Source organism: Leuciscus leuciscus (genome assembly GCF_965113295.1).
Source record: "Leuciscus leuciscus genome assembly, chromosome: 16".
In the NCBI taxonomy this organism is placed as follows: domain Eukaryota; kingdom Metazoa; phylum Chordata; class Actinopteri; order Cypriniformes; family Leuciscidae; genus Leuciscus; species Leuciscus leuciscus.
This window is the reverse complement of record NC_138740.1, coordinates 35337871-35352824: the sequence shown is the minus strand read 5'-3', so window position 1 is coordinate 35352824 and position 14954 is coordinate 35337871. Positions and strand designations below refer to the sequence as shown.

General features: G+C 39.1%; 2 protein-coding genes across 3 annotated transcripts in view; one reads left to right on the top strand and one right to left on the bottom strand.

Moving 5' to 3' along the window:
• Positions 1-2981, top strand: part of cert1b (ceramide transporter 1b) — a 42426-nt gene extending 39445 nt beyond the window's left edge. The window contains exon 18 of one of the 2 annotated variants that reach the window (XM_082142140.1): positions 1091-2981. The gene's annotated coding sequence lies outside the window, so the exon portion shown is untranslated. The remainder of the gene's footprint in view (positions 1-1090) is intronic. The other variant, XM_082142141.1, reaches the window with a different exon arrangement.
• On the bottom strand, positions 2448-14698 carry hmgcrb (3-hydroxy-3-methylglutaryl-CoA reductase b). Its single transcript, XM_082142139.1, has 20 exons — positions 14577-14698; positions 11882-12069; positions 11475-11586; positions 11180-11267; positions 11009-11093; positions 10215-10320; positions 9768-9874; positions 9533-9652; positions 8725-8849; positions 8435-8649; positions 8162-8268; positions 7761-7955; positions 7402-7560; positions 6259-6416; positions 6062-6167; positions 5783-5953; positions 5458-5598; positions 5097-5255; positions 4504-4658; positions 2448-4007 (listed from the first exon to the last, which is right to left on the bottom strand). Exons 2-20 carry the CDS (start codon positions 12047-12049, stop codon positions 3956-3958), a joined length of 2529 nt encoding a protein of 842 aa, XP_081998265.1. The 5' UTR covers positions 12050-12069; positions 14577-14698; the 3' UTR covers positions 2448-3955.
• Positions 14699-14954: the final 256 nt, after the last annotated feature.

The window sequence follows — 14954 nt, the reverse complement described above, 5'->3', positions numbered from 1 at the left end:
TTACATGTTGTCTTAAAAAAATCCTTATTATTTTCAGATATTAAAATGTTTAATAACTATTATTATTATTTTATTTTTGTTTATTATCATTTATAATAAAATAAATATATTTAGTTTGATTAGTGCTGTTATTGTATTATTTATTTTATTATATATTTAAATATATTTTATTATTGTTATTATTTATTTAGCTAGTTATGTTATTTTCAGTGCTGCTATTATTATTTTTTATATATTTATTATTTATTTGACTGGTCACAGTAAAAGGTATCATTAGTTAACATGAACTAACAATGAAAAATAATTCTGAAGCATTTATTAATCTTACATTTATATTAATATTAATTTTAACATTTACTAATGCATTATTAAAATGTAAAGTTGCATCTTTTAATATAATTTTATGGACCTGAGCTGATATGAACTAACAATGAACAACGGTATGTTTATTAACTGAACATTATCAAAGATGCACAAATACTTTAAGATGCATTAAAGCTGCATTGTGTAATATTTACGAGGATCTTTTGACAGAAATGCAATATCATATACATAACTATGTTTTCAGTGGTGTATAAGGACCTGACTTAATGAACCGTTATGCTTTTATTACCTTAGAATGAGCCGTTTCTCTCTACACACACCGCGTGTGTGTCTCTTACATCGACATGCTTCTACAGTGGCCCTGAACGGACAAATGCGTTTCGTTGTTCTTCGTGTAAAGAAGCTAAAGCTAAAGTCAGCGAATAAAACACTGACACAATGATGAACAAGTGACAATAATATTCGCAATAACATCGTTTTACTGAATAATCACGTAAACCTAATTTCTTAATTAATCTTTGTAAAGAATCCTCATTTCTTAATTGGCTATTCTCTGCTGTCTCAGTCGACGACATCACTTCCTGTCGGCCACCGTAACTTCTGTTGGGTGCAATTCACAACCTCACCACTAGATGCCGCTAATGATCACACACTGCACCTTTAACTAATGGGACCTTATTGTAAAGTGTTAGTTATGTTTTTAATAATATGTTGTTATTATAGTGGACTAGATGATTAATGGCTGCTTTTGTTCTGTCCTCTGCAGGTCCCCAGTTCTGCTGTCAGTGTGTCCGAGCGCGTCCAGTTCCCACACACACACACTCCTGCAGTGTGTTCATCAGCGGCCCATCGGCAGACGCTTGAAGCCCTTCTGTAGCGCCACACTAGTTCACACAGGCCGTGTTTCTGCCCGAGGTCTAGATCCAGACAAGTATATATATATGTATGTATGTAAAGTAAGTGAGATGGGAAGTTTATATATATCGGAGAGTGTTGAAGCTGAACACAACGAGACCGGCTGTTTTAGTCCTGATTATTAGTGTTTTTCTGTTTAGAACAAACATTTCAGCTTTGCTTTCATTGTCCTCGTATAATCGTCAACGTTCAGTACGGAATCAAAGGCATGTTTGTGAATGACCTGTGAACCTGCCTTTCGTCTCGACGTTCGCCGTCTCTTTGATGAAGCGCAGAATCCCACGCTGACGAAGAGCTGATCTGGACGATTGTGTAATCTTTAGTTATCTCCGTGTCTCAGCGGCCGACGCACCGTAGCACAATTACAGATCCATCGCGACGGGCAAAACCATTTTAATACGTCGGACGAACTTTGCGCGCAGATTATTTGTATATAATTTCATTATTGCTGAAGATCATCAGTCGATGCTTTTACCTGACTAATCCAACTCCATATGCCTTAGTGTGTGTGTGTGTGTGTGTGTGTGTGTGTGAGAGAGAGAGATGAGAAGTGTGTATCCTACTCAAACATTTCTAGAAAGTGCCTCATTATTGATCTGGTACGTCTTGCTGTTCGTACCGCCCACGTTATTACTATGTCCAAACCACCGCCACGACCCAGGCATCCTGTAGTGTTTCTACAAAGATCATTTCGTACTGATTTTTTTTTTTTACCTTGTATTATTTAAAACGTGATTTTGCAATCAGCAAGGACAGAGCGAGAAGTGTCTTCTCATTGGAGAAGCTCTGACGCCACTTAAAATATTCTATCCAATAGGGAGACGTGGTTTAAATTTGGGGCGTAGATCACACGTAGTTGTTGATTGGGTAGAATTAGTTGTTTATTTATTTTGTTTTCTTGATCAAATGAATTTTTTCGAAGTAAAAACTAAATCTCAAGCATTCATAAACAATCTTACAAGGCACAAACTGGCAAAAAAATTTTTTTATTTCTCAGTATTTTTTTGTCTTGTTTTTCTGTATCAAAAAGTTCTTAAATAAAGATGCATTTACTTTAAGGAAAAATGACTGAATGTCTTTTCTTAAAAAATTAATTTACAAAAATCTAAATTAAGTGACTTGTGCTTAATCGAAAGAGAAAACACAATTGGCAGATTTTTTTTTTCTCTTATTTAAATTTTCTGAGATATTTGCATAAACTCACTTAATTTTTATTTTTTATTTAGAACATTTTAAAGTCGTATAGTGTCTCCAGTACATGTATCTTTCGACATTTGTACTAGAAAACAAGACAAAAATACAGAGTAACCACTTTTTGCAGAATGACGAGAGCTTTTACATTTTTTGCTGAACATTTTCATTGGTCAAACTGTCACATGATAGACTGTTAAAGACGCTTTAGAGGACAAAAAGAAGAAAAAGAGCAGGTGCACAACGACAACATCCGAGTGTTTACGGTAAAGCTTTCGATTTTTCAAAAACGTCACGCTCGTACAACTCAAACATTCCAGACACTCGCTGAACCCGAATGTACGAATCCACCGGAGTGAAACCGTAAAGCTGAATGTGTTAGCGTTGTTCAGGAGAGGCGTTCTGCTTGTGTGTGTCCCTCTAATACAGTCTAGTGTGTTATTAGTTGCATTTGCACTGAATGTTCAGATGTCAGGATCAACATGTACTGTGAATAGAGGCGGCGCCGCTGCCGGTTTAGAGAGGAATAAAATGATTGACATCTTTCTGCACCGCTGACTGTTGTGTGGATCATTTCTCTGTGCAAATAATGTTCTAACTCAGACTACAGTTCAGTCACTTCTGGAGCTCATTTTCCCCAATCTATTGCACACAAAATGCACATAATACATAATATTTTTTCCAGTTAGATGCATTTAAAACAGTTATTTAACAAAAATACTAAATATTGAAAAAAATCAATAGTTTAGCAGGAAAGAACGCAACTTTAAGAGACAGATATGGCTTTATTAGCACTTTCTATAGTCAGAAAGTTGAAGGATTTGCTTTTGTTTGAGAAAAGCTGAAGCACTTTAAAGTCATGAATTCATACAGTGGCAATTCAGAAACGTAACGCAATCAGACGCATTTCATTAGCAACACACACACACACACACACACACAGATTCATAAACTCAAATCACTTGTTAAATTAAATTAGCACCTGGTTTATAAGGTCCGTCAGTGGAGTTTGTCACAGTGAGTTTGGCAGGATTGATTCGACACATCAATTAATTAAATACATTCATTCAGAATCTGATGCTCTCGAAGGTCCAAACCACACAATCCTACATCAAGCCCTGATCTCACATCATGATTGAGTCTAAAAACGGAAGAAAACAAACCCGTTTTCAGAGAGTGATGAAACGTCGCCGTGTTTGGGCTTTATCAGCTTGTACCAGGTTTTGAGCAAGTGACAGTTCTGGCTTGTAGTGCAAGACTAAACACACAGATTCAGGGAACATGAGCAATCATCGAGTCTCACACACTCAGCAGCCAATCACTGGGCATCTCATGCTCATTAACTCGTGTGTTCGCCTTTTATATTGAGGCACAAAGCAAACGTAAAACATTAGTATTTCCCATAATTCCCGTTCAGACTGCTTCACAGAAGAGAACTCCTCCAGACACGCGTCGAGGCGGCACGAGAACGACCACGAGGAACCACACAGACCACATTTCCCAGAGTTCTCTGGGTGAGCACTCTTCAGGAAGCTTCCTTGGGCTGTGCTTCAGTCTCTCTAATATTGACCTTTGACCTGTTTGAGAGAGTGAAAGAACGTCAGAATCACAACAAAACAATATCATGTAAAATCATATTGTGATATAATTAAGTATATTAGTACTATAAGTTAAATAATATTTGTGTTATTACTAGGCAGTTTAGAAAGAACCAATGTAAAAACATGTAATATAAATATTAAATATGCTATAATTACACAGTTGGAAAAATTGTGTGCGTGTATATATATATTGCTAATACAGTTCACAAATAATTACAAAGAAATAGCAAGTAACATGTTGAATGAAATGTAAAAACTTTAAAAAAAATATCTATATAATCATGCATTTTCTGTAAAGCTGCTTTGAAATGATGTGTATTGTGAAAAGCGCTGTACAAATAAATGTGAATTTAATATAAAAATACCATATATATTATTTATATTTTGAAAATCAATATTGTTTCCTGTATGACATTGCAAATGAAAAATATTTTTTATGTACAGAATATTATACTCTATGTATAAGTTGTACCTGTTGTGAGTCATGTGACTCTTGACGAGGTGTCCCGCGGCGAGAGCGGCCATCAGTGAGAGCTCTCCTGCCAGCACTGTCCCACAGACGATCCGTGCCAGAGTTCGGGAGTTCTCACCGGGACACTGAGCACTGGCTCCCTGAACACCCAACATCTGACACACACAAGTCATGGGTTAATGTCAGAGCGCATCAGTGACACTTGAGGGGTGGGGGTGTGTGTGTGTGTGTGTGTGTGTGTGAGAGAGAGTGAGTGAGAGAAAGAGAGTGGGGGTGTGTGTGCGTAAGTTTGTGTGCATGAGAGAAAGAGATAGTGTGTGTGTGTGTTTGAGTGAGTGAGAGTGAAAGAGAAGAGTGTGAGTGAGTGAAAGAGAATGAGAGAGTGTGTGTGTGTGAGAGAGAGAGTGTGTAAGTGTGTGTGTGTGTGTGTGTGTGTGTGTGTGTGTGTGTGTGTGTGTGTGTGTGTGTGTGTGTGTGTGTGAGAGAGAGAGAAAGAGAGAGAGTGTGTGTAAGTGTTTATGTGTGTGAGTGAGTGAGTGAGAGTGATTGTGTGTGTGAGTGAAAGAGAGAGAGAGTGTGTGTGTGTGTGTCACCTGTAAACAGGCGTGTTGCGCGGGCAGGCCGGTTCCTCCGCCCACAGTGCCCAGCTCTAGCGAGGGCATCGTACAGGAGATGTACAGATCCTCCCCATCTGAGCCAAAACTCTCCATCAGAGTAATGCAGTTACTGCTGCCCACCGACTGCGCAGGGTCCTACAGACACACACACACACATCTGTAATTGCATACACTAACATCTTATTTTATAGAACAATTATTTATTTGATATGCTGTGAAATCTTTACTCAGATTTCGAGTGTTTCATTTAAAATGCACCTAACACTTTAAAAACAGTAAGGTGTATGTCTCACACACACACACACACACACACACACACACACACACACACACACACCTGTCCACAGGCGATGTAGATGGCCGTCACGATGTTTGCCGCATGAGCGTTGAATCCACCGATGCTTCCGGCCATCGCTGATCCCACCAGATTCTTACTGATGTTCAGCTCCACCAGAGCGCCTGTGCTGCTCTTCAACACCTACACACACACACACACACACACACACACACACACTATATTACTACAGCAGTAAATCCACTCCATCAGTCGTGAGGAGTTTCCTGCACTGAACAGATTGAGAAGGTTGAACATCAACCAGAGCTCTCTGCCGCCCCCTAGAGGAGCGTACACTCAGTGTCACGTGATCTGCTATCAGCCTGACCTCTTTCACCACTCGGGCCGGGACGACGGCTTCACACACTGTGGATTTTCCTCTGCCCTGGATCCAGTTGACAGCGGCTGGTTTTTTATCAGTGCAGAAGTTCCCGCTGACGGCTAACAGACGCATGTCAGGATAGCGTTCCTGAAGTCTGCTCAGAGCCTCTTCTGTTCCCTACACACACACACACACTGCAACTTTAAACCTAGATATGAGTCAATACTGGAGTTCAGATGCTCTGTGAACTCTGACCCACAGATCTGCTTCATCACAGACACACACCTTTGACAGCATGTTCATGCCCATGGCGTCTCCGGTCTGAGACTGGAAGCGGATGTACAGGTTCCTCCCGGCCAAACTGACCTGCAGTCGGTCCAGACGAGCAAACCTGGAGAACACAGAGCTCAGGTTATCACTGGAAACTCTCCCGTAGCAGTGCTATATGAGGCTCATTCTGTGTGTGACCTTTGCCCTCTGACCTGCTGGTGTGATCGAAGGCCTGTTTGACGGCACTGAAGCCCTCTGAACTCTCCAGCCAACCCTTGACCTCAGCCGCCCGGCACGCTGACGGCATCTGAACCACCGGCCCGCGGGTCATCCCATCCGCTAGAACACGACTGCTCACGCCACCCGACAACTACACACACAAGCACTCGTCTGTTAGAGGACTGACACTCACAGTGAGAGAACAAAACATGAAGAGCTGCACCATTAACCCGTTAGAAGATCGCAATCGTGCAATCTCATTATTGTGTCTATTAAAGCTTTGATAAGTACGATCACAGTAGAAAGTAGAAAACAGCTTCTTTTCAACCAATTTTTTTTTTTAAGTAATGATGCTTCAAATAAAGACGGTATCAATTACACCGTTACACCAGTAGGTGGCGACAGGTCACTGTTAAAGAGATTCAAGAGATTTGTTCAAAAACGCTGATTCATTCAGCAATGGAGTGTTTATGAGCGAGTCATTCAATCATTCACTCATTAAATAGTTCATTTCAATTAATTAAACATATTTAAATAGACTGAGTCAATCTTTGAAAAACTTAAAGAAAGGAAATAAAATTAAAGAAAGAAGGAATGTGAAAAAAGCAGAAAAACAACAATGAATGAAAAAAGGAACAAATTAAAGGAAAGAAATAAACAAAAATATTGAAGAACAAACGAAGAAATTAAGAAACATCGGAAACCAAATTGAAGAACAAATCAACAAAAAAGGAGCAAATGAGCGCATGACAGAAAAATAAAGAAAGGACAAAAAATCTAACAAAGGAAGAAACAATGTGCAAAAGAAAAAAGAAAATACAAAATATGAATAGATCAACAAAAGAGATAAAAGAGATAAGAGGAAAAACAACAATGAACGATTAATCAACAAATGAAAAGGAAAGAATCAAGCAACAAAATAAATAACATGGAATAACAAACAAAATAATAAAAAACAGAAATTAAAACAAGAACGAATGAACAAAAGAATGAATGAATTAAGAAAAGATGGAACAAACAAGTGCAGGAATGACAGCAAATAAAAAAAGCAGGAGGAGGAATGAACAAAAAAACGAAAGAAAGAATGAGCAGAAGAAATAAATAAGCAATAATGAGGAAAATAACGAAAGACTCACTGTGACGGCTCGGCATCCTCGGTTGGTGCTGGCCACTAAACAGCCTTCTGTCGTTGCCATGGGAACATGGAATTCTTTCCCGTCCAATAGGAGCGGTCCGGCCACGCCCACTGGCACAGGCACGTAGCCAATCACGTTCTCACAGTTAGTGCCGATCACCTGAGAACGAGGAAACAGCAGTTAAACAGCACGTCCTCACTCACTCACACACTCACACACACTCACACACACTCACACACACACACACACACACACACACACACACACACACACACACACACACACACACACACACACACACACACACACACACACACACACACACACACTGGATCTCCACAGCAGACGGTGAGCAGCACCTTTGAGTAGTCGTAGTGTCTGTAGGGCAGGTTCTCCAGCGCTGACGAGTCTGAGAGTTTAGAGGAGAGCATCTCTCTGCGTACGGCCACGCCTCTCTCGGGACTCTCCAGCACCGCTTCCAAACGGTATCCCAGAATCCCTCTGCACTCCACCAATGACGACACCTCAGCGTTGCTCAGGAACCGAGCTCCTCTCTTAAAGAAGAGAGAGAGAGACCTGACTTTAAGATCACTTTATTTACAAAAAAATTAAAGATATAACATTTATTAGTGAAAAGCTAGACGGGAAAATAGCATCTTAGAAAACCAAACACTCGTTTAAAAAAAAAAAGAGAGAGAGAAAGAAAGAGAGAGAGATGATGTAAAGCACATGACTATTGATTGATTGATTGATTGATTACTCTGGGGTCTTTAAGTATGCTGAGACATTCGTCCACAGGGCGGCGCTGGTGAGACTGGAGCTCACGACACTCGTCCGCTTCTTCCTCCTCATGCTGTCCATCTCCATCTGACAGAGCGATGAATCAGAATAACAAAGAAGAATGAATAAAAGAACAAATGAAAGAAAGAACACATTAATAAACAACAGAAATCAAAACAAACAATAAAAGATTGAATGAATCAACAAGCAAACATAATGGACGAAAGTTGAAAGAAGGGAAGATCCGGTTCACCTTTATTGGTCTGGACCGTCTTCAGGGCTTTGGGTGGGGCCGACTCCCTCTGACAGCGGTCCTCTCCTGCTCTCCTATTGGTCAGAGCGCAGCTGGGCGTGGCCACAGGGGATTTGATTGACAGGGATGATTCTGTTTCGGCCTGCTCGAAAAACACGTACTTGGCGGCCAATAACAGAGCGAGAGAGAGCGTGATGACCTGCTCCAAATCCACACTGAGAAGAAGAACAAGATCGTTTAAAACGACTCCTAAAGTCTCAGCAACATTGGCTCTGTCTCTCAGCTGGTACCTGGACAGGGTTCTGTCGGACTCCATGTTGGGTGTGGGCAGATCCACGTCTGAACTGCTCATGTTGTGTGTCGGAGATTCAGTCACGAGTCGACTGTGAGCGTGAACCAGAGCCAGACCTAGAGACTGAAGCAAACACAACCAGAACAGTCACAACACACACACACAACATGTCATTTTAGTGTAAAGTGGCCCAAAAGAGGACACAAAAACATCCACACCAGCTGATTAAAGACATTAAGCAAAAAGTCAAGAGAAAAGATTATTGTTAAAATACTTTTTGTGACCACTGCATGTACACTAGCATTCAAATGTTTTTGAAAGAAGTCTCTTCTGCTCACCAAAGCTGCATTTATTTGAGTAAAAATACAGTAAAAACAGTAAAATTGTGAAATATTATTACTATTTAAACTTTATATGTGAATATATTTAAAAATGTAATTTATTCCTGTGGTTAAAGCTGAATTTTCAGCATCATTACTCCAGTCTTCAGTGTCACATGATCCTTCAGAAATCATTCTAATATGGCGATTCGCTGCTCAAGAAATATTTATGAATTTATTCTTTGTTGAAAACATTGATAACATAACATATATATATATATATATATATCTTTTTTAAGGATACTTTGATGAATGGAAAGTTTAAAAGAGACGGCATATATTTGAAAAGGAAATCATTTGTAACGTTATAGATGTCTTTTCTGTCACTTGTAGTCAATTTAATGGATCCTTCTTGATTTTCTTTCAAAAACGAGATCTTATCGACCCCAAACAACAATCTGTGTATGACATGTTTCCTAAACTCACCATGATCATTTTGACTCTCTGAGTGACGGGGTTTGGTTTGTTTCCCTCTTCTTCCTCCAGGACACGAGCGAAATGACTGAGCTGCCAGATGGGCCGCCCCTCACGGCTCTCTCGGGACAGCTGGACGAGACAGGGGCGAGTGACCGGGGTCAATGCTCATTCACAGATCACTCACAGATCAATGTTCAGACAGAACATCTACAACAATACACAAACCCAGCAGTGCCACACTGACCTCTAAAACCAGAGACACACAGGCGGGGAAGAACGTCAGGAACACAAAGTAATTGGCCAGAACCGACATGCAGCCGAAACAGCACATGATCTCCAGCTGGGGCACACCTGGAGGCAGACAGGAAGTAGTTACAGTGACAGATGCATAAATAGGAAGTTTAAAGCCAGAGTAAGACATTTTTAAGGGTTCAAACTACTTCTATACAACAGATTTCTATGACAAAAAATTGCACACAAAAAATATTTTAAAGCTGAGAAAATGTAAAAAAATATCCACCCTAGAAATGTACAAGATCTTATAATTTTCCTTGACATTTCCACACCCTGAAATCACAATTAGGTCACAAAAATCCCTCTCATGAAGGTTTCTATGACCATAGTAACCCTGCTTTTAATTAAACAGTCTCTGGAGGAAAGCCATAGTAAAGAGATGGAGTGAGAAACTTACCAGACATGGTGCCCACACCGATGACCAGACACTCCACGAGCGCGTCCAGTGTGAACGTGGGTCCCAGGATGGCCATGCCTTGAGCGATATTCTCTCGGACCTCCTCCTGTGGGTCACGTGATCCGTCATTATTACATTCATATGCACCAACATAACAGCACAAAGTAACAAACAGCAATATTCACGTAGATACACATCAATTGAAATCAAAATTATTTGTATATCACTATTCACAATACACATTGATTTAAACCAGCTTTACAGAAAATCATGATGTTAATGTTTATAATATCTTCATGCCTTCTGGTCGCATTTAGCAGATTAGAGCTGGTCAATAATATAGTTATATTTTGTGACAATATAAACAGTCGAGCTGTGATTTTGCTATATGCTTTACGTGAGTATATGCTCTATGTATGAGGATGAAGTTGGATGTTTTATATATATTTAGAGCTGGGCAATGATATAGTTTACATTTTTACATCAATATATCTGCTAAATGACTAAATGTAAATGTAAATATCACCAAAACATGATAAACATGTCTATTAAAGTTTTGAATGTCTATTATTTGTTCATTAGTTATAGTGCTCACTGTGATGATGCAAACAAACCAATTATCTTTTTTAAAGAACACAAATATATATATATATATAATATACACACATGCTCTTAATACTCAAAAACGAAATGCTTTTGAAGAAATGGTCAAATAAAAAGCCCATGAAAAACAAAACGCAATATTCATGATGTTGTTTAATTTTATATTGGCAGCAATAATCATATTTCTGTACCTGAGAGTTTGAGCTGAGAGCGAACTTGGCCAGTGTGCAGGCTTTAGACAGATCGATCAGTAACAGGAAGAACGGCAGCGCCTCACTGGAGGAACACGAGGACACATTTACACACACACACTATAATGAAAGATAATAATCCTGAATGTGGGAGACGGATGAGAGTCATACTTCAGTCCTGTGAGCTCTTTACCCAGGAAGTGAACGACCACAGTGCTGAACACAAAGCTGGAGAAGATGGTAAACAGACCAGCGATACCTGGACATGAAACAATAAATCAAATATTTTTATTATAAACAGTCAAACAGACGAAAGACAATGTTTCCTGGTCTTAAAGTGAACAATCAGAGATGATATAGAGAACATCCAATAACTTATAAATCTTTTTTTTGTCTTGTCTTGTTAAATATCCTATTTTATTTGGGAATAAATCACATTAAATGAGTAGAAGAGAGAGAAACTCACCCAGTATGTATTTGGAGCCGAGCTGACGGAGGTTTTTGAACTGGACGTAGATGTAAACGATGGCCATGCATCGTGTGATGGTTAAAATGATCATGTCACCGCTTTGAATTTTCTACAAAAAAATGAGCAACACAAACAATCTTCATGTTAATATTGGTTTTATATAATAACTTGCAAGCTATGCTTCAGTAAAGATCATAATTCCCTATCACACAGTTTACAGCCGATAAACTGAGCTAGACTTCAGTAGCAATAAAACAGTTCAAATAGGAACTAAGCCATAAACCCTGTGTGTAAATATACAGAGAATTCTGCTACTTTATGTCAATAATTTTGTGAATGGACATGGAAACAGATCTGTATAATAACAGTGTATTCTGGAAGTCCAGGGAAGTTGATTCGTGTACCTCCTGTACTTTGGGACACTGATGGTTCCAGCCACAGATCTGGTCATTAGTAGCGAAAGCGTTCATGGACATCAGACACAACGTCACGGCGACTGTTCCCACGATCACCTCCCACGGGTGAGAGGCGACGAACAGGCCATGGAGCCGGAAGACACGCGACAGCATCATCACGGCCTTCAGTGGATCACCTGTTAACAGGACATATAAAACAGTGGATCACCTGTTAACAGGACATATAAACACAGCGGATCACCAGTTAACAGGACATATAAACACAGTGGATCACCTGTTAACAGGACATATAAACACAGTGGATCACCTGTTAACAGGACATATAAACACAGTGGATCACCTGTTAACAGGACATATAAACACCGCGGATCACCTGTTAACAGGACATATAAACACAGTGGATCACCTGTTAACAGGACATATAAACACAGTGGATCACCTGTTAACAGGACATATAAAACACAGTGGATCACCTGTTAACAGGACATATAAAACACAGCGGATCACCTGTTAACAGGACATATAAACACAGCGGATCACCTGTTAACAGGACATATAAACACAGCGGATCACCTGTTAACAGGACATATAAACACAGCGGATCACCTGTTAACAGGACATATAAACACAGCGGATCACCTGTTAACAGGACATATAAACACAGTGGATCACCTGTTAACAGGACATATAAAACAGTGGATCACCTGTTAACAGGACATATAAACACAGCGGATCACCTGTTAACAGGACATATAAACACAGCGGATCACCTGTTAACAGGACATATAAACACAGCGGATCACCTGTTAACAGGACATATAAACACAGCGGATCACCTGTTAACAGGACATATAAACACAGTGGATCACCTGTTAACAGGACATATAAAACAGTGGATCACCTGTTAACAGGACATATAAACACAGCGGATCACCTGTTAACAGGACATATAAACACAGCGGATCACCTGTTAACATTATAAAACACAGCGGATCACCTGTTAACAGGACATATAAACACAGCGGATCACCTGTTAACAGGACATATAAACACAGCGGATCACCTGTTAACAGGACATATAAACACAGCGGATCACCTGTTAACATTATAAAACACAGCGGATCACCTGTTAACAGGACATATAAACACAGCGGATCACCTGTTAACAGGACATATAAACACAGCGGATCACCTGTTAACAGGACATATAAACACAGCGGATCACCTGTTAACATTATAAAACACAGCGGATCACCTGTTAACAGGACATATAAACACAGCGGATCACCTGTTAACAGGACATATAACACAGTGGATCACCTGTTAACAGGACATATAAACACAGCGGATCACCTGTTAACAGGACATATAAACACAGTGGATCACCTGTTAACAGGACATATAAAACAGTGGATCACCTGTTAACAGGACATATAAAACAGTGGATCACCTGTTAACAGGACATATAAAACACAGCGGATCACCTGTTAACAGGACATATAAAACACAGCGGATCACCTGTTAACAGGACATATAAACACAGTGGATCACCTGTTAACAGGACATATAAAACAGTGGATCACCTGTTAACAGGACATATAAAACACAGCGGATCACCTGTTAACAGGACATATAAACACAGCGGATCACCTGTTAACAGGACATATAAAACACAGCGGATCACCTGTTAACAGGACATATAAACACAGCGGATCACCTGTTAACAGGACATATAAAACAGTGGATCACCTGTTAACATTATAAAACACAGCGGATCACCTGTTAACAGGACATATAAACACAGCGGATCACCTGTTAACATTATAAAACATCATCACCTGTTAACAGAACATATAAAACATCAAAACTGGAGTCAGCTGCTGTCGATATCCAGATGTGTTACTGCCTATTTACAGCACTGACAATTGATTAGAATTTAAGTTTAATTTAATTTAGCATTTTTATGATTCTTTCCCAATTTCCAACATGTGGAAAACAACAAAATCTTAAATTTTTTTTACAAAAATATGTGACAATTTTGAACAAAACAGTGTTGGATACTTTAAAAAATATTATTCAAACAACCAATATTATTCAGCAAATCAATGATCAACTATTCCAAATGTTTTTCTTTACTCTTTTCTCATTCGTTTTTATTTTGGTAAACAACTCTTCATGAGCTTTTTTTATTTACCTAATTTATAATGCATTTAGACAGTAAATTTCATCTCTTAAAAGATATATGAGAAGATTTTACTGAAATTAAACTGAAGAGACGTCAAAACTATTCACACATAAAGCATATCCACCAGTAGAGTAATGAAAGCTAACTGACATTAATAAAAAAACGACACAAAATAGTTCACTAGCATTAGCATGATCACATTTATAATCATTTGAGCTATAATAGTGATCGTGGTCACCATAAACACAATATATTGCCTTTATAACACATTCAAGATAATTAATATCGTGCCTCACTAAGTTTGTCAAAGTAAGAATGAGAGGACAGCATGCTAAGCTACTTTAGCATAGCTAAAGGAGTCACAGCTGTCATTGAACCTCGTATTCAACAATAACACCGACAAATGTCAAGATAACTCATTATATCGACTGAAGTAAGTGATTAAAAAAAATGAAAGTAAAAGATTTTATTGTCAATGTCTGAAATAGTCAAACATACCCTCATCTGTTCTCCTCTGATCAGTGTCCGTGTTACACGGTGAATGTGACTGACGTAATCCACCCTCAACGGGCTCGTGCACGACCCACCGAGAGCGAGCAGGCCCCGCCCACTACCGCGACGTCATCTCAGACTATAGCGGGATCAAGGTGGTTGCGGAAATTTTTTGCCTATTATTTATTTCCCTTTATTTTTTAGTTCAGTTAAATACATGTAGGCCTACAGTGCAAAAAGTACAAGACAACTACAAGGCATTGTTGTACAGTTCAGAGTATGTAAAACAAAGAATAACAACAATTAAAATATAAAATGAACATGTAGGACTATGTAGCCTAGGCTAGGCTAAAAAATAAATAAATAGTGTTGCAGAAAATAAAC

Coding starts and splice junctions, on each gene's coding strand:
- hmgcrb (XM_082142139.1), bottom strand. CDS start 12,049: ATGATGCTGTCGCGTGTCTTCCGGCTCCATGGCCTGTTCGTCGCCTCT. Junction 11,094..11,179: donor AAAGAGCTCACAGGACTGAA/GTATGACTCTCA, acceptor GTGTTCCTCCAG/TGAGGCGCTGCCGTTCTTCC. Junction 6,417..7,401: donor GAGGATGCCGAGCCGTCACA/GTGAGTCTTTCG, acceptor TTGTGTGTGTAG/TTGTCGGGTGGCGTGAGCAG.